This window comes from Pygocentrus nattereri, chromosome 16, assembly GCF_015220715.1.
Source record: "Pygocentrus nattereri isolate fPygNat1 chromosome 16, fPygNat1.pri, whole genome shotgun sequence".
NCBI classification, from domain to species: domain Eukaryota; kingdom Metazoa; phylum Chordata; class Actinopteri; order Characiformes; family Serrasalmidae; genus Pygocentrus; species Pygocentrus nattereri.
Window position 1 is genome coordinate 1,656,881 of NC_051226.1, and position 26,757 is coordinate 1,683,637.

A 26,757-nucleotide genomic window follows, 5' to 3' on the forward strand; every position below is an offset into this window, starting at 1 on the left:
CAGAGAGGGAGGTAAAGTGAGGACAGAACAGCTCAGCCAGAGCCAAATCCCTCCTCTATGGAGTGTGTTACATAATACATCACACATACACACAGGCCTCAGCTTCAGACTTTAAATATCATTGTGTGTTCTTTGGAATTATGAATTATTTTGCATGCATTCTCTTCATATTCTCATATTAGACCTAATAATAGTCTAATTATAATTAATTGCTATTAACAATGACATTAAAACCACTTTGTTAGAGTTTACTGTAGGCCAGTGTTCATAAGGCTACATACACCATTCATTGCAACTGACTTTAACCTATATAAATGTGTATAAACATTTACTTCAATAGGCATCGGCCAATTCTGAAGTCATAGTGACGTAAATGTTATAAACTCATGTAGCCTTCCAGGTCATTAGATGAAAGATATGCCCACTAGATGAAAAATAAAAGTAAGACATTAATAAATGGCATTAATATTTATTTGGACAAGTCTTAATTAGATTTGTTTGGATCCGTGTCGTCAACTTACTAAATCGTAATGATTACTAGGACTTCAGCGGGAAATAGCCAGTTATGAGTAACAGATTTTTGCATGGTGATGCACTAATATGTTTATCCTTGGCTGAAACTGAAGTAAAGGACACACTGGACCAAAGGCCAAAAGCAGTTTGCCTGAAGTAAGAATAATAAAATAACCACACGACATCTTTAGATACATCATGTACCAAAAAAGGTCCTTGACAACAGAGAACAGTTGACCATCCAGGTCACTGAACTCCTCTATTGTGATTCTTTGCTCTTTATCTGTGGTTTGTGAATGTTTTGATCATGCACGGATGATGTGCTTTCCAGAGACTTTCCCATTTTTAACATTTGAAGTTGCTTGTAGCTGCAAGCAGTAAAAATAGATTTGAAGCTTTGAGCATGGCGAGTGCACACCTCACTCACACTTTACTACTGCAGTTCACACGTGACTTTGCCTGCGCTTGCTGCACATGGCAGATATAAGAGGCCACAGTAATGATACAGACAATCTGAAGAAGCTGATCTTACTTCTGAAATGCATTTATTTAGCTCTGCTCTCATGGAAAAATAATGCATAAATATGTATTCTTCTTCGCAACCAGCTTGTCCACACAGAGACCCACCATTTGAAAATCACTGGCATATTAATTCAAGATGCTGATATTTTTGGGACTTATTTTTTGTATTAGAAATCAAATTTTAATTTCAGAAATAATTGTACCAAATCTGAAAATCTGTGGATCATTACACCCTCTAAGCAGTAAAGTGTTTGGTAAAGTAGAGCTGCTTTCAATGATGTTCTCTTAGGGCATTTTCACATTAGAGCTTTTCACAAGTTTCGTCCTCCTGCTCTTAGGGACTTTTTCCTGCCAGTCACCTTTGGTTTGCTCATTGAGGCTTGGACCTGGATTGTTCTGTAAAGCTCCTTTGTGACGACACCTGCTGTAAAAAGCGCTATATAAATAAACTTTGACTTGACTTTTTCAGACCAAGAGACTGCTTGCTCTGTAAGCTTGGTATGTTTGGTTGAGTGTGAAAACTGTTTTCGAGCTTGACAGCTGTCTCTTTTCCTTCTGAAATTGATGGTCTGAGTTTTGCTTCCAGCCAACTGTGCATGTGGAAGCTGTAGCACTCCCAGCGCTGCGTGTGGGGTTGCTTGACTGGTTTATTTTGCAATGTGACTGCTTCTGCTTATCGTGTCACTTCCCTTTTTTAAGTTTTGTGATGGCAGGAGCGAACTGCTGTGGACAGCAAGCACTGTTCTTTACCGCTTGAGTGTTTGTGTCCAAGGAAAATAATAAACAGATGAAGCTGTGCCAACCATTCTGCAAACCTGCACGTACGGAATTGGAATCAATCCCCTGTTCAGATGGAATTTTTGTGTGTGATAGCAAACCAGCAATAATCAGCCCCTCCCCAAATGAGCCCAGATTCAGTCCTGGGTTTGGTGAAAATGCCCTTAAAAAACAAACCGCAACGCAAAAACACACATTTCGCAGCGTAATAACTGCTTCCAATACTTGATAGCTACATTAGTCTCACAGCTCCAATGCTAAAACTAAAAGAAGCACTTCAGGCATCAAACACGTCTCGGCTGATTAACCACATGCAGCATATACAGGGAAAACGTATTATTTTTATTTTAAACGATAATAAATCTAGGATTTATTCAACACAAACAGAACTTGGTTAGCATTCAGTCATCAGGCTAACTGGCCCCCTGACCATGTCTGTGTGAGGCTGAACGAGCTCTAAAGAGCGAGACACAGTTAAAAGCTTATTGATCTGCCTTTTCCCACGAGATCAATTAGAACACTCACCGAACACAGTCCTGGCAGGGACCGACTCTCTGTTTAGCCAGAAAGACACCTGCGACAGAATCACCGTCATGATGCACGGCAGGTACGTCTGGATCACAAAGTAGCCGATCTTTCTCTTCAGGTGAAAGTGTGTCGTCATGACAACGTACTCTCCTGAAGGGTGGATAAGAAATAGAGAGTGAGAGAGAGAGAGGGAGAGAGGGAGGAGAGGGGGCACATTAGAAGTGTACTTGAGCAGTTTGCTAATTAGGATGTGTTAGAACTGTTAACAGAGATCAGAATCTGACTGCAATCAAATAGCAAATCCAGCACAGACAGTTTAATCTGGAAGCCTTTAAACACAAGCAGCTTAACTTGACTTCATTTTTATATGCGACTGGACAAATCCAATCAAAAACAATGCTTGACTCGATTGATTTGCGGGCTGTGCTGACGTTGACTCTCACATCTGGTTACAGTTGGATTTGGATTAAATTGCATTCAACTTGAGATTTTATTACAGTTCAAACCAATTCAGTTGCATGTTACTAAAAGACAAGCTGAATATTTACAAAATGATCAACAGATCATCTAAATTATCTCTCATTACAAGTGTTACCATGCTTTGTTTTAATTTACATATTTTTTAATGTTATATTTAAGCAAGGGTTGGCAAAATGGCAAAAATATGACATCATGATGGCTGAGGACACTTGCATCTCACAATTCATTTCAAAATATTTATTTATTAATTTATTTAGCTGGGAAGGACAAAATGTATCAGTGAAACAGCAGAGGCACAATTTTTTAAAATAATTTATTTTTACTGACGTTATAGTTGTAGATGCAAAAACACCTCTATGATCATGCCAGTTTCTGGTAGCACCCCATTCTGTTATCATGATAAATAATATCATAATACTAATGCTAAACTAACACCAAACCAGAAACATTTGAAGCTTGTGAAGCCCTTTCATGCGTTTAATCTGAAGTTTGTAACAGACATTATCATCTATCTGAGCTTCTATGTATCTGTTTTACAGTCAATCTTTCAGTAAAGAGTTCTGACACAGCTGCTGTCACTGTTTAACATTCCTAACATCTAACCGGAACACTGCTTAGACTCATATTCATAGCCAGTGATGTATCTAGAACCTCAAAAAGGACTACCGTGTTGTTTTTTCTCATAGTTCCACAGTTTGGTTGGTTTCTCTGTCACTACCTACAATTTGTTGATAGTTAATCTAACCTAAGGCCTTCAGTCCAGCTCCTGAAGACCTAACCAATGGGAGACCAGCTCAGCTGTATCTCCCTAGATACCACAGAGAGAACAATCCTGATTGGATAATTTTCTGTGGGTGACATTAAGAATTTAACCCTTCTGCTTTCAACTAAAACCTACGTTTTACTACGGCACTTCCCAGTCTAAATACAACAAGCAACAAACTTTTACACAAACATCTTGTTTTTTAACTGGATTTTTATTTATGCTGTAAATTGCATGATGGAATTTGTGTTTTTTGAAAGTGACGGTGCTCAAAGCACAACTGTAACCTGTCATTACAGCAATCTCTCAGATTATTCTCCGACGAGTCGTCTGTCTTCTAATAGAGCGGACAGCTTGTTGAACACAAATTCTCTTGCACAGTAATGGCCACCAATTAATTGAGCACCTCCAGTCAGAACTCTTACCGCAAACCATTTCCAATTGATCCGTAATAAATAGTCTTTCTCGTTTTGACGGCTACAGACACGGTAATCAATATGTACTTATTCAACAGCCATGCAAAATTGATTGTTCACCTTCCAATCGATAAATATTGCAGGGAATCTCTCTGAGGGCAGGCACTTGCACTTGAAACAACACCAGCCAATAGACAACTTCAAACAGTACTGTCCTGTGCTTAACCTTCAGAAACTGCACAAATCTCATTAGCATGTTAATTAATCCTGCTATTGCTGCAACACAGCAGTGCACAGAATCTACACAGCACCTGCCTCTCAGAGTCAAGGCCCTCAAAACCCCCCAGTTACTGCAGTTTGTATAAATGGCTAAATTGGTATTTGTTAAAGTGGTGAAATCACCACAATGACAGCTAGACACAATATTTACAATGTTCTTTTCATATATACCACAAAAATCTGAACTTACTGTACATCCTTACCATTTTCACCAGCTTGCTTTAACTTGTTTTGATGTATTTTGAGTCATCTTTCATTTTGAGAGTCAAACCTGTCACAACCTGTCAAATTCAGCTCTTTTTCTACAACATCAGGATCAGATTTCGGTTTAAAGTTGAAGTCACGGTTACAGTTAGATTTAGATTTAACTGCATTCAGCTTAACGTTCAGTTTACAGTGAAAACATATTCAGTTGCATGATATTTAAAGATAAGTTGAATGTTTGCAAGATCATCTACAGATTATTTACAGAGCATTTACAAATCACCTAAATCATATTTCATAAAAAATGTTGCCATGTTTTGTCTTAATTTACATATCGCTGCTGTCAGAACAAAACCTTGTATCTCCAAAATGAGAACTTCACAGGGGAAGCAGAAAACCTGCTTTCCTTATAATGTAAGTCAATGGAACCTGAACCTGAACTTTGGGTCGTTTCTTTTGGTCTAATCATCATGAAATTTACAAACCATTTAAAGAGCAACACACATTTTCAAAATATGTCAAAAACTGAAAAACAATGAAAAAAAGATAAATATCAACATTTTTATATTTATTTATTCAGTTTGGTTTGTTTGTTTGCTTTTGATGGAAAGGATGCACTAACAAAAGAGCAGAGCCACATTTTTAAATGATTCATTTTTACTGATATATTTTATTAATACTACAAATCTATAAATAATCTACAGTGGAAATTTTAGTTTGTTTGTTTTACTTATATGTACAAAATGTGCACCCAAGACGGTTTCAACATCTATTTGTGTAGTTTGTGTTTATTTGCTGAGAAAAGTGTTAATATTTAAATAAACTAAATTTATAGAATATATATATATATATATATAAATATAATAAACAGTGATGTTCTGGATGTTGGTGTGTGTGTTGACCCATCTCCAAGCCTCTCCTCGAGGAAGCCCAGTATTATATGTAGTTATAAAGCAGCTCCTGGTTTGACCAATCAGTGCTCAGTAAATTGAGCTCATGATGTAATTGATGCTATTAACGAGTCTCTGTGGCGGCTGTGAAGGAGTCCAGGAAAAATATGGACCCGAGAAATTCTCGTTACTGTTTATTGTTTTTCTGTTTATCTGAATTATGAATACGACTTTATTCTGATGTATATTGTGATAAACTCACTGCTGAGGTCAACTGGTTAAACATTTGCTTACATGCCTAAAACCTTCGCTCAGTACTGTATAAGTTGGGAAAATGGCAAAAATATTACATCATGATACACAAAGACACTTTAGCATTTTGTCCACATCATATATGGACGAAATGCACCGACAAAAACCCATTTTAAACCCATTTTATGAGGTCAGTCTTCTTTTACGGTGGTAATCAATTCAGCGAAAGGAAAAACGTGTCTTTAAATGTTTCCTTTTTTCTGTTTATTTTCTTGATTTAGACAAACATTCATTGTAAGTGATTTCTTACTTGGCCAGTAAAACTGATTCGTGTGTTCTCTGGTTTAACATTCCACTCTGATAAACAGGGTCAGCCATTTGCTTCAGTCTGCTGCCCGTATCAATCAGCCCACAGTAGGAGGAGGCGGGAGGAGGGAGGAGGGAGGAGGGAGGAGGGAGGACGGAGCGCTCTGCACATCCACGAGGGAAACGACCGAATCTGGGGCATCTGCTTCTGCAGATGAACTCGCTAACGCACTGCAGCGTTGTGTGCATCTGAGAAGTGAGTGTGAGACGTAATGGACTCACCGGTGCTGGACTGGACCACCCCCGAGTCCACCGTCTGCCCCATCAGGTCGTACTGGTTCAGACGGGATCCGTCTTCGGCCACCACCACCGACTGAGCCGCACCGCGCGTCCACACGTATACGACCTCAGCCCGCGTGTACGCATCTAATCAACAAACAATCACATCTCCATTTTACTGCGTACAACAACGACACACATTTGCCCGTTAAAGATTCACCATAACAGAACAATTTCTATTAAATTCCATGTCATTTTTTTGTTAAAAACCCGTTCTGCTGTTGCCGGCTGCATTGCTTGCTCTATTATTGTGTATATTTCATCTGTCTTTGTTGTTGTCTGACATAATTTTAACCATTTTTTAATGATCATCAATTCAGTGTACATTGCAAGTGAAATCAAGGTAAATCTCATCAACGTGGCTAATATTTCCAGTTATAACATTTATAGAAATATTAACGAACTCGTTTGAGATAAAACATTTCCAGTAAGTCACTGAAATTGATATTTTGGCTTGTTCTAAGTGATATTTATTGAGGCAAGTACAATTATCTGCCAGTGGAACAATTTCATTAGAAAGATGATTTAAAACGAGTGAAAACGACAAGATAAAGGTTTTGTCATTTTCTTCAAGCAAACTCGAGCTGATAAATATTAGACATAGTCATTACTTTTAAGAACTACGAAGAACTTCTGTCAGTTGTGATTTTGTACAATACAGAATTACAAATATCAAAATAGCAATTTCGGTATTTGAAAACTGACACGTGGAACAGTTACGCAAGTATTCAAATACATTATATCACCAAAAGTATGTGGACATCTCAAAATCACCCTAAATGGGCTTGTTGGAAATCCCATTCCAACATCATGGGCATTAATATGGAGTTGGTCCCCTTCTACAGCTCTAATAGCCTCCACTCTTCTGGGAAGCTTCTACAAGATGTTGGAGGGTGTCTGTCGGAACGTGTGTCCATTCAACCAGAAGAGCATTTGAGAGGTCAGACACTGATACTGGACGAGATGGCCTGGCTCACAATGTCTGTTCTAGATCATCCCAAAGGTGTTCAGTGGGGTTGAGGTCAGGACTCTGTGAGGGCCTCTGGAGTTCCTCCACACCAAACTGGTCACTCCATGTCTTTATGGAGCTGCTTTGTGCTCAGGGGCTCAGTGACGCTGGAACAGGAAAGGCTCTTCCCCAAACTGCTGACGCAAAGCTGGAAGCTTGACTGTGTAAAATTCTTGGTGCTGTAGCATCAACATCACCCTCCACTGGAACTGAGAGCCCAAACCCTGAAAAACAGCCCCAGCTCATTATACCCCCTCCACCAAACTTTACTGCTGGCACTGTGCATTGTAGTAGGTAATGTTTTCCTGACAACCATCAAACCCAGATTCCTCATCAAACTGACAGATAGAGAAGCTGATTCATCACTACAGGGAACACGTTCCCACTGCTCCAGAGTCCAGTGGCAGCGATTTACACCGATCCGGCCGACACTTGGCATTGCACATGGTGATCTTAGGCTTGTGTGCAGCTGCTCAGCCATGGAAACTCAATTCTTGAAGCTCCTGATGCTCAGTTCTGGTGCTGATGTTGCTTCCAGAGGCAGTTTAGAACTCTGTAGTGAGGGATGCAACGGAGGATAGAAGATTTGTATGTGCTATGCGCTTCAGCACTCAGCTTATTGTGTGGACTACCACTTCGAGTCTGAGCTGCTGTTGCTCCTAGAAGCTTCCATTTTATAATAATAGCACTCACAGTTGACCAGGGCAGATCTAGCATAAACAAACTTGTGGCAGAGGTGGCATCCTATGACAGTGCCAAGTTTAAAGTGACTGAGATCTTCAGTATGACCCAATCTACTGCAGAGATTGCAAGGCTATGTGCTTGATTTTATGCAGCTGCTAGCAACAGGTGTGTAGGAGGAGCGTCCGCATACTTTTGGCCATGGCTTGCACCTAATCCCAAATATCTTCTATACTAGATTCTTTAAAGTACACCATCTTCTCTTTGATGCAGCATTTACATTTTGTTTACATTTTTGTCTTACGAACACATTTCAAGGATTTAAGCAGGAGGTTTCAGATCAAAGTGTCTCCAAACTTTTGCCTGAAAGTGCAGTCGGCGATGTAAAGCACACGGCTGCAGTACGGTCCTCTACTGCGGCACAGACGCTTCAGACACTGAAATATTTAAAGCCCACGCTTTTGGAGTCACCGGCTTGTTTTCTTATTCATAGAGGGTGTGCGACTTTTTCCAGAGCAGATGCAGCTGTGCTTTCTTTTCCAGGATGAAGCGAGGTCAGACAAGAGCGAGAGAAACACACCCGGGCCGGAATAGGCGGAGTTTGGGGCTGAGTGACGAGGGAGACAGAAAGAGGAAGACAGGGAGACAGAGGAGGGCATGCGAAGGCCTTTGGGCGTGGAACACCTACGAGGAAAGCTCCTGTCTGCTCAAACTTAGCAGCGTGGACATGATCAGAGTGGATGAGGAGGGGAAAAAAGGGAAAGCCGTTACTCACAGCTGCCAAATTTGAGGGGGCAGGCATGGGCATCCATGGGAAAATCCTCTAAATGCATGGGGCACTCCGCTCTCACTGTCAGCCTGGGAGACAGACAGACGAGAAAGAGAAAGTGCAGGAGAGACAGAAAGAGAGAGACAAGAGAGTTCAGCGTGAAACGCGAGGTGACTAGAGGATAGAGAGCCAAACAAATAACAATTTGCAATATTTACACCCCCTGCCAGCCAGGCTTAGCTGATTTTAAGAGATAGTTCAGCAGCGACGGTTCCAGGTCTGTATACATGAGGTGGCTGTTGGGCGGCCAGAGCAACTTTAAACCCAGGAATATATGAAATGATTCAAAAATGACCCAGAAAACAAATCTGACCCTGCAAGAAATGGCATCTTGGCAAGTGAAATAACCTTAAATGTAGATAATATGTCTTGATATTTCTCATTTTGAGAATGTTGCAAGTTTATAAGATGACGTAACTTATTTAAACATGTTTTACTTGTTTTAAGTGGTTTAATTTAGTTCAATTATCTCACCGTGTTGGCAGATAATTTTGCTCGTTGTAAGAAATTTGCTTGAAATAAGCCTTAATTTTTTGCCAATATAATGAGATCATGTAGTCAAATCACATAAAACATGTAGTGAATGTCTAGTTAAACGATCTTATCAGCTTACAGCAATCCGAACGTGGGAAATATTAAATATATCAACTAGATTTAGGATAATTTCATTTCATTTAAGTTTTCATCGGAACCAAAATTACAGCACTGACACTGAATGAATCTACTTTTGTAATTAAAATAGTTTTACAAAGTAACTTTCTGCATTCAATATTTACAAATTAAATGTTAACATTTATTTTTTTTCAACATTAAAACAATGTGTATCCAATCCATTCCATTTTCTTTTGCAATGCAAAAAATTATATTTGGGCAAGTGAAATGGTCTTAAATCTTGTGAATGTATAATATTTCTCATTTTGACATGGTTTCAGTGATTTTAATAAGGCAGATTATTATATTACCAGATAATTTTACTTGTTTAAAGTATATTTTTACAGCAAGGCAAAACTATGTTATGTTATAGACTTCCTAAAATCATTTAAAACAAGTAAAACATGTCTAGAAATAAGTAACATAAACTTATAACAAGCTTTCAACAACCTCAAATTGAGAACTACTAGATATTTCACCTTCAAGACAAAGCTACAAATCTGAGATCGTTTGCATTTAATCATGGAAACAGAACATTTTATAATTTTGAAAAAAAAAGTTATCGTAGTTAAAATGAAGAAGAAATATATGAAATTTTGCAATATTTCTAGATCACTATTCAAGCCTGAAGCGAATGCATGGAATTGTCTATGTTGAGCTGTTTGATCTCCTCCTGTAAACCTCATGTTCAGAAGCCTCTCAGATAGTTTTGATCTGCTGATCAGAAGATTTTGTCACAGTCAGTGGCCAAAGTCATGAAGTCAAAAAATTTGGACAAAATTCTGAAATTCCTGCTAAAATTTCAAAGATTCTACCTTTTACTTAGATGGTTATGCTAATAAAATAATTTGTAATTAAAGATTTTGCATTAAATAAGAAAATAATTCAAAATAGAAGCATTTTCACCGGACACCAATGTATATAATTTAGTAGATAAAGTTCACTTGTGATATTTATTTAATGGCAATTTTTAAAAATGTGTTTACATTTTTTTAAAGTATTGTAGAGTTTGTTTGTTGTTTGGTGTTGAAACACAAACAAACACTCAAGAAAACATCACAGTAATTTTCTATACTGCAGGAACTAGAAACTGGTGAATCTCTAGAACTTTCTGAGTAGCAGTGAATGATACCCAACTATCAGGATTGATTGCCTAAGAACCAATCATTTACCAGCTCCAGTGGGGGGGGTACCTAGACCCACCTAGACATGGCACTGCAGGTGCGATGCAGTTTACACAATGTTAACTACATAATTATGCTAATTTGTGGGCTTCCATTACTTTTTAGCTAGGTTAGTCTCATAGTTCCAGGGCTAAAGAATCGAATGGAAACATTTTCTATGAGTGTCTTGTTTGTCAGCATCTATAAACACATTTATAAAATGTTATAAAGCATTATAAACATGGCTATAAATATTTATAAAAATGGTTTACTCTGAATTACATTTTATAGCCATGTTTATTATATGTTATGAATTGTTACTATATGCATTATACACAGTGTTAATAACATGTTATACTGTCAGTGCCAAAAGTAAAGATAAATACAAAGGTTTTACACTACACTACAGTAACCCTGAGTTCTGCTGGCGTTCTATTGGATATGCAGTGTGGTGCACATTAACAGTGGTGAACATTAAGAGTGGTGCACATTAACAGTGGTGTACATTAACGGTGGTGAACATTAACGGTGGTGAACATTAACAGTGGTGTACATTAACAGTGGTGAACATTAACGGTGGTGAACATTAACGGTGGTGAACATTAACAGTGGTGCACATTAACGGTGGTGAACATTAACGGTGGTGAACATTAACGGTGGTGAACATTAACGGTGGTGAGCATTAACGGTGGTGAACATTAACAGTGGTGAACATTAACAGTGGAGAACATTAACAGTGGTGAACATTAACGGTGGTGAACATTAACAGTGGTGTACATTAACATGGGTGAACATTAACAGTGGTGAACATTAACAGTGGTGAACATTAACAGTGGAGAACATTAACAGTGGTGAACATTAACAGTGGTGAACATTAACGGTGGTGAACATTAACAGTGGTGAACATTAACGGTGGTGAACATTAACGGTGGTGCACATTAACAGTGGTGAACATTAACAGTGGTGAACATTAACGGTGGTGAACATTAACGGTGGTGAACATTAACGGTGGTGCACATTAACAGTGGTGAACATTAACAGTGGTGCACATTAACAGTGGTGAACATTAACGGTGGTGAACATTAACGGTGGTGCACATTAACGGTGGTGAATATTAACAGTGGTGAACATTAACAGTGGTGAACATTAACAGTGGTGAACATTAACGGTGGTGAACATTAACAGTGGTGAACATTAACATGGGTGAACATTAACAGTGGTGAACATTAACAGTGGTGAACATTAACGGTGGTGAACATTAACAGTGGTGAACATTAACATGGGTGAACATTAACAGTGGTGAACATTAACAGTGGTGAACATTAACGGTGGTGCACATTAACGGTGGTGAACATTAACAGTGGTGCACATTAACAGTGGTGAACATTAACGGTGGTGAACATTAACGGTGGTGAACATTAACGGTGGTGAACATTAACAGTGGTGAACATTAACAGTGGTGAACATTGACTTTCCCACATTGGGTGAAACTCTGATGTTGCTCTAGTTTAAACTCTGACATTTGAAGCCTGTAATGAGCTTATTGTGTTTTAGTGTTTCAGTAAATCCTTCAGTAAATTCTTCAACTTGAAGCCTCAGTCTGAACCCTGGAGGAGGCTTTAGTCCAGTACGCTTCACTTTACTGAGAGCGGACTAATACAGCTTATGAGCTCTTATAATGTGTTATGAACCGCACTTATAATGCACTATTTATATTTAACAATTCATAATGCATAACAAGCATGGATATTTTTATAAATATTTATATCCATGTTTATCAATCAATCAACCTTTATTTTGACTCGGAAGTACATTGAGGGCAACCCTCATTTTCAATGTAGCCGAGCATTTACAAAAACAGGGATTGACATGACAAAGAAAATAATAACTACATTTAATCATTTTAAATTCAAAGAAAATTTAAAATAACAGTGAATAAAAGATAAAAGTAGATAAAAATAGAACTTGAGATTTAAATGGTAAGAAATTAAGATCAAAAATAGATAAGAAATTAGTAAGGTAATAATACAATATCACAAATTAAAAAAAAAAAGTAATGATAAAAACAAAAATAAAATGAGAGGAAATAAATAAATAAATAAAAAGAGATAAAGAACTAAGGAGAACTAACACAAAAATAAAAGTTACGAATAAATAAGATTAAGTAAAACAGGTGCAGGCCGTCTGAAGGTGGTTTGATATTAAAAGTTTAAAATGACTGAGTGACGCCAGTGAGCTGAGTTTTAGTGTTTCCTACATTTCCTACATACACTACATTTTATTTTTGAAATATTGTTTGAAGTCCAACTGTGTTGCTCAAGGGTGAGAAGCTGCCCAAACCACTCAAGGCTACGTTCCCACCAGCCTGAGTTTGACAGAATGATGAAGCAGAGGATGTCACCCCACTCAGGACGTTTCTCCCATTTGTCTTTTCCGTGACACAAATATGAGCTCCCCCCATCCCCCTAATCTCCTAATAAACACTCTAAAGAATGCTTTACGGCTCTGAGCGTCCTGACCCCCACATTAAGAGCCTTCCCGTCAGCCATGAGTTCACATCCCGGCTTTATTTATGACGTGGTAACTCAGACGCACAGTGACACTGTTACTCAGCCCAGTAACCCAGCCTTATCTCCTCCTTCCTCATGCAGGAGGCCTGTTCCCTTCAAATCACTTCTGAGGCAATAATCCATGTTTTCCGGAGGGTGGAAAGGGCTAGAATGGCTATGGTGTGCTTTTTTAAAACCTATGAAGCCCTTTTTTTTTCTATAGGCTGATATGATGTTGGCAACTTAATTCTACTTTACCACAGCCATAGTAGCTTGAAGCTAGCAGTTTTAGCAAATGTGCCATACGTTTGGGAGTAAATGGCTTGTTTTGGAAGTTTAACCATCTACCACACGGTGTTGCCATATGGCAACAATTATCCATCCATCCATCCATCCATCCATCCATCCATCCATCCATCCATCCATTTCCTAAGCCGCTTCTCCGTCAGGGTCGCGGGGATGGCAACAATTACTTTATCTTAATTTTACTGAAAAGCAGTGACATAAAATCTGTTTTCATATTTAATTGTGAAAAAGGTCTTTTACTTTGACAGGGGATTTTTTTATGATTATGTTATTATTGTACAATCCAACAACCAATATTTGTAAACATTGCATCACACATTTCACTAAATATAAGTTGGATGTTTGTTCTTACATTTACAGCATTTGGCTGACGCTCTTATCCAGAGCAACTTACAATTTGATCAGTTTACACAAGTAGGCGAAGGTGGTGTTAGGAGTCTTGACCAAGGACTCTTATTGGTATAGTGTAGGGTGTTTACCCAGGTGGGGATTGAACCCTAGTCTACAGAGTAGAAGGCAGAGGTGTTACCCACTACACTAACCAACCACTTGTTCTTGTTTTCAATAAAAAAATAAAAGAATGTTTTAGAGAAAAAATAAATTTTATACTGCTTGTTTTTTTTTGGGGGGTTTTGATTTTATGGTGCTATGGTACGATTGCGCACTGTTGCCAAATGACTACAACTACAAAGTAACCCATTCAATTTTTAGAAATAACTTTTTTTTTCAAAAATTTCATGTAAAGCAATTTCAAATAACAAAAACACATTAAAACATTTTATCATGTTTACATAATAATTCATGCAGCAAAGGGTTAAGATTTGATTAAAATCATTCAATGTTTTCATTAACAAGATTAAGAAAATTAAATAACTATATCTTTTGCAAACTTGTGAGACAGTAAATCTACTAAAGACTTCATGGATCATGAATCAAACGTCATGGTTTGACTGGCAGAAGGTTTCGCAGTCGCAGATTGTCTTAGAACTTTTTTTATACAAAATCCAGGAAAATAATTTGTACACATTATAATTCCTCCAAATTCCTTGTGAGATTGAAGGCACAGCAGCACCAACTCGGTGTGTAGAACAACCAAATGCCTGCACTAGTTTCTCCTTGTAGTGTAGCACTCTAGGTCCTGCTGGCCTGCACTAGCCTTACCTCATGGTGTAGAGCAGGGTGCCCTCCTCTGTGATCCGTAGCAGTTTGTTGGGCATCGTCATGTTGTGTGCCACTGATTTCTTCCCGTTGTGGAAGAAAGTGTCTGGCGTCCAGATCTTGCTGGCCATCAGGTTGTTCAGACGCAGCACGGCCATCGGACCTTTGAACTTGAGACGCTCGTCTTTCCAGCTCTGTCTGAAGAACACGTCTATGGTGTACTCCTGCATGAACGGAGAGAAACATCAGCCTGGACTAGCCTGCCACAGTGGGATGGCTAGTATGAACAAAGGAAAGCCAACAACTTGTGAGCCCAGGTGTGGAAAACTGGACAGAACATGGACTTATTAAGTGGGAACAAGCTGAATGTGAAATCCAACAACCAATCCAAGGCATCGTGGAGGCAAAATTCCTGTCGTTAGCACATGGATGTAATGTAAGTTAGCACAACTGACAAACTCCCTTTAAGCACGTGTGCAGTGAAAATAAGCATTACCTCTTACAAGAGAAGCTCGTTTCGCTTGTGTTGTCAGTTTTAATCCAGACGTTAAAAAAGCATGAAAAGGGCTGGGAGTCAATCCCAAAAAGAACCAGTTCCTCTATACCCAGGGATTAAGAGCTTTGGACTCAATTCCACATAGAGGCATTCAGCTTTGCCTGTACCTGCGTGCTTACAGAGAGTGAAATATTGAAAAACACACAGTTTAGGTGGCTTTTACTTCAAACTAAGGGAAATGTACAGTAAAGGTACATCAGCCTGGACTAGCTTGCCACGATGGCAGGGCTAGTATGAACACGTACAGCTACAGATATGATCTCATCTATTCAACAATTTGGGATGAATGTGGGTGAGAACGTAGATTTATTAGGGTGGGAACAAACTGCATGTGAAATTCACCTCCTCTTGAAGGCAGAGCTCAAAGTACAGGCCGCCAGGGCGCTCAACAACACTGCACGACAGACGTGGGCACACTGATGTAATGTAAGTTAGCATGTCTGAAGAGTTTCCCAGCAGTCTCCTGTTCAGCGTGTACAGATGTCTTGCATATGCGGAAAACACACTGAATGTGGTGAAAACAAATGGTACCACTTATAAGAGGAAAACAGCTGTAAGGTTTGGATAGCCCGCTTGTTTTGCTTGTGTTTTCAGTTTTACTTGGGAGATTAAAAGAGCATGAAAAGGGGAGTCGATGGGAGTCGATTCCAAAAAGAATGAGCTCCTCGATACCCAGGGATTAAGAGCCTCGGACTCAATTCTACAGAGGCGTTTAAAGTTGCCTGTGCAGAGTGAAATACTGAAAAATCCGCAGTTCCTTTTTACTTTGGATAAAGTGGATAACCAAGTGGAATGTAGAGTAATGAAAAATTTGCACAATTTAATGACGTCACCAGTGCCAAAGCATCTGCTCACCCATAGGAGATGACAAAGGAAAATCAGGTGCTATTTAGCCGGGGCTCGTCACTCAGCTGAGATAATTTAGCCTGATTTAGCATAAGGTCAACTATAATTAATACTGCACTCTTTCTTTGATAGATATCCTTCTCTATGTCTTGTTTTTTGGAATTGAGAAAAGTCCGGAATCAAACAGCACTAGAGACTAGAGGACTCTGGCAGCAGGGTTTGGGGAGCACCTGCTTCTGTCAGCAGAAGAAGAATAGCGCATCACAAGTTGTTCCTAGAGGTATTTTCTCATTACGAGATCCAACAAGATAACAACATGTAAATTCTTTTGAAAATGTGAATTTCAAAACTTTCAAATTTCTGTTGATACCACGTTTGTGTTTGTCCCATTTCTGTAAAACTACCGACATGAGTCCTATTCCCTATTTCAGTAAGAGCGCTGTTACTGTAGGGATAATTTACTTCAGTAGAAGTAAAAGTATTCATTAAAGGAAATTTCTCAAGAGGTAAATAAGTTATAAAAAATGAAATTACATCGATAGACAGATCACTTTATTAATCCCAGAGGTAAAGACATCTGATACAGCAGCACAAAGTCCAGTGAAGAGTGAAACAAGAGCAAAAGTACTGCTGCACGCTGTTATACAGACGCATTAATAGAAGAGTGAACATATAGAGTATATTAAAATATACTAACACAATCATAAAATACGATGTGCGGTACCGAGTGAATAAACACTGTAAACAATAGCATGTCGCTCTGGTCGGAAGAAAACCTTGTATACTTTACAGGAGAAGGAAAAAACTTACTTTACTTTTAATGGAAGTCAATGGAACCAGACGTCTTTCCAAGTCATTTCAGGCTGTTTCTGTTGGTCCATTCATCATGAAATTTACACACAATGTAAAGAGTAACAGACTCTTTCACATTATGTCAAAAGTTTAAAAAAATGACAAAAATGGAGATACGAGGTTTTCATCTGACAACAGCGATATGTTTATATCTGTACATAATTGTGTAAACAAAGTGTCAAATTCTTAGTGTTTAATTTCTGTCTGAATATCTGTAACCACAATGTAAAAATATAGCTGAGCTACATTATTAGAAATAAATTCCACAAGCAAAACTAAAGCTCTGCACCTTCACTCTGCAATACGTATTAATAATTAGTGAAATAAAAGTACTTTTGCATGAATTATCTTCACCAAAAGTAAAAGCATATGATAGAATTCCACTGTATGTCGGAAAAAGTCAGCAGCTGCTGTGATTTGTTGTTTCCCACCTCTGATTATGGTCGCAGTGTATTGCAGATGTAATTTATTACGGATGTAATTTATTACAGAACGACTCACTTATACTGTCACATATGAACGACTGCGGAACGTAAACCAAAAATAATGACTCTAGCCTTCTAAAGGTTAATCCCAGGATTGTTTGCTCCGCTCTGACGTTCCTTCACTCTCTGTGTGAGTTTATTCAGTCGAGGGTCCAGCTGAGAGGCCACTGATGTGCCGGCAGCCAAAAGCAGCAACACACGTGACGCTAATTCATGCTGACCGTCGCAGCCGCGAGCGTCTTTTGTGGCTTGCGTGCGATCGGCTCCGACACAGCGGGTAAGAAAAAAACACAAGATCGCTTCGCTGTGGTTTTACTCCAGCGGGATTTTAGTCAGACGTAGCCACGTAAAATCCAGCTCACGTCTCGCTGAGAATGAGGAGTCGACGAGGCGGGACTGGACAATACAGCTCATCAGTTTAGTTGTGAATGACCGTAATGCAGAGAGAGCGAGAAAACGCACCGTTAGCCCAGCTCGCACCACCGCAAACAACACAAGGGTGTAGTTTATGCCGGGGGTGGGAAACACTTTGTTAGCTCCAGAATTACTAGCACCTTTCATGAAAATGGGCTCAAATCAATAAATTGTAATTAATAAATAAATGACACATGCAATAAGTCATACATTTGGATCGAACAGATGCTGCACCTTAATATTTTTACACTGTGTTTAGTGGGGAAAAGTTTTCATTTGTAACTTTTTTTAAAATGTTTATATCAGCATTTGTCAATGCATTTCTATGTGTTTTTGAAGTGTGTTTAGGGTCATTATCTTTCTATAAAAATCCATCTATGGTCAAGTATTAGCGTTCCAGCTAAGGCAGACAGATTTAGTGGAAAAAATGTATTGTTTCTGCTTTTCAAACTTTTTTTATTACCATCTTGATTGAGTTTAAAGGTAATTTCAACTGACTGAATCTTGTCTTCACCATCTTATTTGAGTGGACAGCTCTTTGGTTTTACTCCTGTTGATGGACAACAGAGGGATTTTACCTGTTTATAACCTCATATTTATGCCCCAGGTAAAGAAGAAGTGGTCACAGGGACCAGTGGAATTCATGGAGACTGAATTCTATTTTTCCCTAAAGATACTTCTTAGATTTTATTTAAAATATTATTATGAGTGTCAATAATTTTGCCCTATATGTCTGAAAGACTAGTTTGAAAGTTGCGCCATGATGTTCCTGGAGGATGTAATTTCACTCCACTCTGTACTTGTACATAGATGGAATGACAATAAATGCCTCTTGACTTGAAACCTAAAATAAAACCACACTTGTAAGAATAATTTCTACTGGATTAATGTTCAGTAGTTTCTCGAAACATTTTTGAGGAACGCTTGAATCATTATCTTAATACTTTATTTAATTATTATTTAATACTTTATGAACATTTTTCGAGGGCTTCTAGAGTTGACTGCATGTAACTGTACTTTACATTTTCATTCTTCAAAGTGCTCAGCAGATTTTACTCCCTGTGTCTCGCATATCAGTTGAGTTTTGAAGCATTTTCATTTGGAGTTTTTACTGTGATCATTTGTCTTTGTGTGAAGAGCCAGATCACTGGTCACTTTTATCCAGTTGTGCAAATTTAGAGGGGACGGGTCATTCGCAGGTCTTAATGTAATGTGGGATCGTTTTTGTGGGGTAGCAGGATGGTTGTACAAAGTTTATATTACTGGTATTATTTCCCATTAAATCTCCCACACCAGTCACAGTAGAGTCTGCAGCAGTGCTTAGTGAAGCAGCTAGCCTATCAGTTAACTTGATCCTGAGAATACGGCAGCTCGGCTATAGCTTTTCAATGCTAATCTCTCCTTCAGTGCAGCTGCAAATTATCAATCAATCAATCAATCAACCTTTATTTTGACTCGGACGTACACTGAGGGCAACCCTCATTTTCAATGTAGCCGAGCATTTACAAAAACAGGGATTGACATGACAAAGAAAATAATAGCTACATTTAATCATTTTAAATTCAAAGAAAATGTAAAATAACAGTGAATAAAAGATAAAAGTAGATAAAAATAGAACTTGAGATTTAAATGGTAAGAAATTAAGATCAAAAATAGATAAGAAATTAGTAAGGTAATAATACAATATCACAAATAAAAAAAAAAGTAATGATAAAAAAACAAAATTAAAATGAGAGGAAATAAATAAATAAATAAAAAGAGATAAAGAACTAAGGAGAACTAACACAAAAATAAAAGTTACGAATAAATAAGATTAAGTAAAACAGGTACAGGCGGTCTGAAGGTGGTTTGATATTAAAAGTTTAAAATGACTGAGTGACGCCAGTGAGCCGAGTTTTAGTGTTTCCTGTATCTGTGATCGGACCGGTCAGCTCAAAAAAACTTTGTAGGTTCGGCTGAACAAAACATAAAAACGTAACACAAAAATCTTCCAATTAGGAACAACAGAAAAAAAGACACGTCAGCGGCGCCTGTAGGTCTCGGTTTGATCATCGCCAGGGGTTTAAAGGGAAACTGATAACTGAGCTGACGGACAGTGAAAGACGTATCGTCCACACAGTTTTTTGTTTTATTTAATATATTTTATTTGCTCCCTGCATGTTTTTGTATATTTCTAGTTGTATATACAATATCTCATGAAGGTGTATGTATAAAAAGTGCTGTATTAATAAATTTCCCTTCTGAAGACACACCAAGCACAGTTTCGCAGGCAAACTGGAATTGTTAGCCACTGTTGAACTGTTGTTGAACTGGATCTGAAGCCAGTGTGAACCCTCGATTGTGACGATTTCCACTGAAGTGAATGTAAATTCACCGTGAAAAACCAAATGTAACTGGGCCTTTACGGTGACGGAGCTGCAGCTAAACAAAGAGCAGCTGCATGACGCTGGACCAAGCCCGTATGCCGGAGAAGTAATTAAGTGAAATTATGTGGATACGGTGATCACTCAAAGCGGCGGTTTCACAAGACAAGGGCAGGAGGACCATCTGACTCCTCTGTGTGAACTCATATGTAAAGACCACAGTAATTCATCTTAATTCAGGCATTAAAGACCATTAAAGCGGACACTGGAATCGGTCACTAAACAATGACTAATGTGAAACCATGGCGTCTCACTGAAACAGCAGTTGTTTCAGAGCTGCGTTATTTCATCTGCTCAGTTTATTTCAATGTAAATGTGTATGATTTATGTGTGTATATTAATGTGTGTGTGGTATATATATATATATATATATATATATATATATATATATATATATATATGTATTTGTATTTAAGTACTATAAGGAGGCTACGCATCACCTTCACATCTGGGTAAATGTGATGTGACAATAAATGTGATTTGATTTGAGGATTTACAAAAAGTGATAAATGCTGTCTTTACTGTGTTGCGCAGGATTGATTGATATGAATGAAGCTGAAGTTGTCTGTTTATCTCCACACGGCTGTCTTTGTGGAGAGGTGTGAATAGTTTTTCACAGCAGGGGGTTCTCAACCCCTCCCCTCTCACCCCTCATTGCTCGCTAGCAGCTCAACAACATTTCACAGAGAGTCCCAGTTCATCTGATACCAGAGTTACAGGGAACAAATATTTAATTCAGTTATATTAACTAAAATACTTGAGTTGAGTTCCAGTCTGCATGTGGAATGGCCACTAGGGGGCGCTGCAAAAAGATCCTACAGTGGAACTTAAATTAAGGTCAATTCGCACTGAATTCAGTTCTTATTCAGACAGAAAAACACAGCAGTTGATGTGAAGTTTCCAGACAAATTCATATCATATTCATATCAATAGGCTTTCGCAACCTTTTTTAGAACCATTTTAGAACCATTTTATGCTTAAATGGTTCTCTGCACTGATGGAGAATGTGTTTTTTTCTATATAGCACCAAAAAGATTTCTTCTATTGTTACAAACTTGACATCATAACATCAGAACCCTTTTTGGTGCTACATATAACCATGTATAACACATTCTCCATCAAACTGAAGAACCATGTCATCATGCAAAGAACGATTTAAGCCTAAAATGGTTTTATACAGAAGCTTCGCCTTTACTAAAGAACCTTTGAAGAACCATCTTTTTTTTAAGAAAGTAGAGATGCGAAACTGTGTGTAACATTGGAACATAACAAAACCTGAAATGTAGCCTGGGTGAAAGTTATGGTATATTTTATGTTCTATGATTTACTTTTTTTCAGTATATTAAACTTTTTTCACATATTTTTATTTAGAAAATTGACAAATGAGCAGTTTTCAAACTTTATAGCTACAGCATCCAGGAACAGGTTAAACTGTTGCTGTCCAAAGAAAAACAAATATCTCCAAAACAATAATTTACAGGAGAGGCTCTCACTTTTTAATGTAAGTCAATGTAAAGAGGTTTTATTCCAAGTGATTTTGGAGCATTTCTTTTTGTCCAACCATCAGGAAATTTTCACACACCAGAAAGGACGGCTGGTGTTTTGAAATGATGTAGAAAAATAAAAATGGACAAAAATGGAGGCGCATGGTTTTCTTGGGACAGCAACGTAAATAATGTTAAAACATTTGTACAAAAGTTTTATTATGAGAAATATTCAGCGGTGGACAGTAACTGAGTATCTGAGTAACTGAGTATCTGAGTATCTGAGTATCTGAGTAAATGTAATTAGTTTCTGTACTTTAGTATTTTTTGGTGTATCTGTACTGAAGTTTCTCCGTTCTGGACTTTTTCCTTTCACTCCACTACATTTCAGAGTCTAATATCCGACTTTTTCCTCCTACATTTTGAGAAATCTGTCGTTCCTTTTGGTTTCTGTGTGTATAAAAACGTAACATGTCAAAACGAAAGAAGCGCAAAGCCAGAGCACCAATCAGGGCCCAGCGGTCACTTTGTTTAGAGCTGGTTTTGACCTGTTGGTCATACCGACCCAGTGCAGCACGCGGTTCAACGTCAGCGCAGCAGCGTAAAACTTTGGGAGAGTCTGTTCAACATAAATGATGAACTAACCTAACTTTGTGTAAATAGAGCTCAATATAGAAATATGTCCACATATGCAGTCGAGACTGACGCGGCTTTTTTCTGAATTTCTACAAACACCATTTCATTTTATAGTAAATGAGTTTGGGCTGGTTTATGTTTATGAACAGACGCCTACAGATCAACATAGTAAAGGAGCTCATCTGTGATCCTGAGTTTAAAGCCAGTTTTTATTCAACTTAAACTTGGAACTAAGTTGTAAATAAATCTGAAACTGAAACTTTGCTTGTGTGTAAAAAGTGATTTCAGAGCCACTCGGTTCTCCCTGATGGAAACTGTTTACCTTCAGTGTTTTGTGCTTCTGATCATTTTAATAGACGTCAGCGTCACTAATTAATGACGTTCTATTAAAAGACTGGTTTACCAAGAGAGACGCTGGAGGACTTTCACCTGAAATGAGTTCATGAAGCCAGTCTGGTTATAAAAATGATAACAGGACATCAGAGCCAGAATTCCTCTTTTAGTACTTTTACTTTATACTTAAGTACATTTGAAGGGAAATACTTTAGTACTTTTACTCAAGTGGAGGTCTAAAGGGAGGAACTTCTACTTTTACTGGAGGAATATTTTACCTTGGGTCTCGACTTTAACTCAGGTACATGGATTGTGTACTTCATGCACCACTGGAAATATTCGATGTATTAGCCAGATGTGAATGGATTTCCCTCCAAGACTGCATTTGTTTGCCATGTGAAATGAAAGAATTCCTTCTTTCTTTCTCTCTCTCCATCACTGCCTCAGCCAGACAGGAGAAATGATTCCACAACAAAGCACATTTCATTAGTGGCGCCGTGTGTCTGGTGCGTGGAAGGGCAGAAAGCAGGTGACATTTAGAGACGGTAAAGGCTTACCATGTCGTGATCCGAAACAGGGCCAATGCTGGTCACGAAAATGTCAGTCTTCACTTCCGTTACACGCTCTGTTGGAGCAAGAAATTAGCAGTGTGAGTGTCAATCAGTGTCGGCCATTAGCTCTAACAAACCTCTTAATACCGCGGTTCAACCGCCGTCACCTCACCGGCTAATCACCACAACCATTCTCCTCGATACTTCCCTAAAAAAGGGGCTTAAAGTTCAAAATCTGTGGCAAACAACGATGCCAATGACATCAGAGTGTATGAGTTAGTCAACAATACACAATAAACAATTGTACAACAGTTAGTGCTGTCCACGCCAGCTGATTGGTTGAGGTGCTCTTATTTCACCATAACGTCACAGGTTTTTCACAAACACTGTATCACTCCACTGAGACGCTGTTGCTAAGCAACGACTCTGACAGCTGTAGGAGACGCTCGAGCTGTTTGAACGTTTTTACTTCTTACTTTGCCACAAACAGAAAACGGACACTGTTAAGACCACATCTGACCGACAGCCGATTTGGTCCGACTCTGAAGACGAGACGACACTAAATTCCCAAACTGTCGTCTCCACTGAGCAGCTTTTCAGTCGGCAGCTGTGACAGAAGAACAGCTGAACAACCTGGAATCAGCCAGAAATGAACCCAACACCATTCGCCAGACGTGTCTGATCGTCAGAGTCGGACCAAATCAGACTGAGCCGTAAAACTGAGCCAATATCAGGTTCAGCTCAGTTTGGTCAGTTTAGTTTGGCGAATGGTGTTGGGTTCATTTCTGGCTGATTCCAGGTTGTTCAGCTGTTCTTCTGTCACAGCTGCCGACTGAAAAGCGGCTCAGTGGAGACGACAGTTTGGGAATTTAGTGTAAGGAGCTTGAGAACGAACTGCCGGCTGAGCAGCGAGTGGGCGGAGCTCGTCACTCTGACGTAGCAACGAGCTGCTCGTTAAGGAGCTCTAATTAGGAGGAAGGAGCTGAACATTAAAACATATTAAAGCCGCGTTCACGGCCAGTTTATTCATTTCTTACTGTATTTATTTAACTGCTGTATTAAAGCAGTAGAGCACTCGAGGAGGGAGTTATCACCAATAACATCACGGCTGAGATGATCTACAGACACCAGATCACAGCAACAGCGTGTCGTAATGTTATTTCACAACAACACACTCCCTCTGTGTTCTACTGCTTAGTTAACAAAACTCTAAACGATGGCGTGAAGACAATAGAAATGCTTCATTCTGAATATTCTTATCCAAAAGCCTGAGCACCTCAGACAGACTGACTCTGGGACAAAAACATCCACAACAAGGGACAAACTGAATTTCTTTACATTGTGGTGGAAAGATTATACAGATTAGCTGAATTTAACATTTCAAAGGCAGTCAAGGCAGATCAATAAACACTGGAATTCCAAACAGGTTCTAGATATTAACTGGGTAAGTATGAGAAACTCCACAGCACAGTGGGATTATGTTGGTAGTTATATGATGTCAAATATTGTAGATGTAAAGAAAGCAGTGGCTCTTACTGTGGTTCTACTGGGTTCTTGCTGTTTACTTTTAATTTTGTTCCATCATTTCACACCACATAACTCACTCACTATTCTGAGGAGTTTCTGAGTTACTTTCCTGCTTAAATCTGACATTACAGAGCAGTTGTCATGATTGGCCCCTCCCACTCCTCCATGTGCTTTTATTTACCTTTCAGTCCTGTCATGTGCTTTTGTTTTGATTTCTTCCCAGTCCGGCTCCCTTGTTTTCAGTCTCCGCCCCTGATTGTTGCCAGCTGTGTTTTCCGCCTGTGTCCTGTTATCCCTCATTAACCCTGTTTGTATTTAAGCCCTGTGTTTGCCCCTTGTGTCCGCTGGTCTTTGTATTGTTTGATGTATTGTTTGAAGTGTTTTGTATGCTAGTGTGTTGTTTTGTTATTCCGGCCTCCGTTGTGCGTTTCAGTCTGTGTTTATTTCATTATGTCTGTCCCTCCATTTGTCCGTGTTGGCTCATTGAACTTGGACTGTCTTGACCATGACCCTGGATTTGCCCCGCGTCCGCCTCCTCATCGCTCCCCACCGTTACAGAAATACAGAGTCTGTTTGTATTTACCACCTTATTACTGCTCATACTGATGAGATATTTTACTATGTTCTTTATCAGCTTAATATCTAGAACCTGTTAGACATTTCAGTGTCATTTAGTCTGACTGTCTTGGTGTTTATCATCATTTTACCCAAAATAATATCTGGAACTTAAGTGGCAATTCAGTGTAACTTTGTTAGACCATCTCAGAACCGACCATTATGTTATCCAGAATAATTAATAATTATCTAGTACTTTTATACTCAATGCTGCACAACTTGTCTTTGCTAATAAATATTGAGAGTTTAAGAGACTGTAAACTGAAACATTACCAATTCATTTTGAGCATGATTCATTATTTAAATTGTGTTTTGCACATCCACACTTATTCTCATATATCTGTAGTCTCTCTCTCTCTCTCTCTCTCTCTCTCTCTCTCTCTCTCTCTCTCTCTCTCTCTCTCTCTCTCTCTCTCTCTCTGTCTCTTTCTCTCTCTGTCTCTTTCTCTCTCTGTCTCTTTCTCTCTGTCTCTTTCTCTCTCTCTTCCTCTCTCTCTGTCTCTTTCTCTCTGTCTATCTCTCTCTCTCTCTCTCTCTCTCTCTCTCTCTCTCTCTCTCTCTCTCTCTCTCTCTCTCTCTCTCTCTCTCTCTCTCTCTCTCCCTCTCTCTGTCTCTCTCCCTCTCTGTCTGTCTGTCTCTCTCTCTTGGCTCTCTCTCTGTCTGTCTCTCTCTCTCCCTCTCTGTCTCTCTCCCTCTCTGTCTGTCTGTCTCTCTCTCACTTCTCTCTCTCAGTAATGTGGCTCTTTCTCCTGCCCTTGTGTGGATTAAGGCGGCGAGCATGTTCTAACACTTTCATATAGTCAGATATCCTTTTGCCCTTCTGTGAGGAGACACTGCAGGATGTAAACAAACTCCCCTCTCTCACCTTCACCGTCCACAGTGAACATTTAGTTTAAATGACAATAATTAATTTCTACAGCACTTTACCGTTTATTTACTGAAAAGATGGTGCCTCAAGAATTCTTTATTAAAAGCAATGGTTTTATATAGAACTACAAAAGAGTGATTTCCATGCTTAAATGGTTCTTTGCCTGGTGAAATGGTTCTTGGAGAATGTGTTGTTCTATCTATTGCCCCAAAATGGGTTCTGCTCTTGTTATGTGAAGCTAGAACCATATTTAACACATTCTCCATCAATATGAGGAACCATTTCACCATTCATGGTGATATATAGAACCACTGTCCTCGATAAAGAACCCCTAAAGAACTGTTTTGTGTTCTACAGAACTTAAGCTGTTTTGTATAATTACAGTACTTTACTATATTTCTACACACAGTTATTAAAGGTTATCTGACAACTTCACATAGAGTGGAGTGGAGGATGGGTGGAGTTTCCCAGCATTTCTTGTTTTTTTTTTTTCTTCTTGATTAGTGTTTCTTATTTCACAGTATTTATTTATTTGTTTATTTGTTTGTTTGT

At 38.7% G+C, this 26,757-nt stretch overlaps 1 protein-coding gene across 6 annotated transcripts in view; it reads right to left on the minus strand.

The window, feature by feature from the left end:
• The window catches only part of gabra1 (gamma-aminobutyric acid type A receptor subunit alpha1), a 60,190-nt gene that overhangs the window by 15,872 nt on the left and 17,561 nt on the right, over window positions 1-26,757 (minus strand). For all 6 annotated transcript variants that reach the window (XM_037546137.1, XM_037546135.1, XM_037546136.1 and 3 more), the window contains exons 4-8: window positions 23,202-23,269; window positions 14,619-14,839; window positions 8,735-8,817; window positions 6,213-6,356; window positions 2,338-2,490 (exon numbers count right to left, since the gene is read on the minus strand). In XM_037546137.1, coding sequence (XP_037402034.1) covers window positions 2,338-2,490; window positions 6,213-6,356; window positions 8,735-8,817; window positions 14,619-14,839; window positions 23,202-23,269 — 669 coding nt within the window. The remainder of the gene's footprint in view (window positions 1-2,337; window positions 2,491-6,212; window positions 6,357-8,734; window positions 8,818-14,618; window positions 14,840-23,201; window positions 23,270-26,757) is intronic.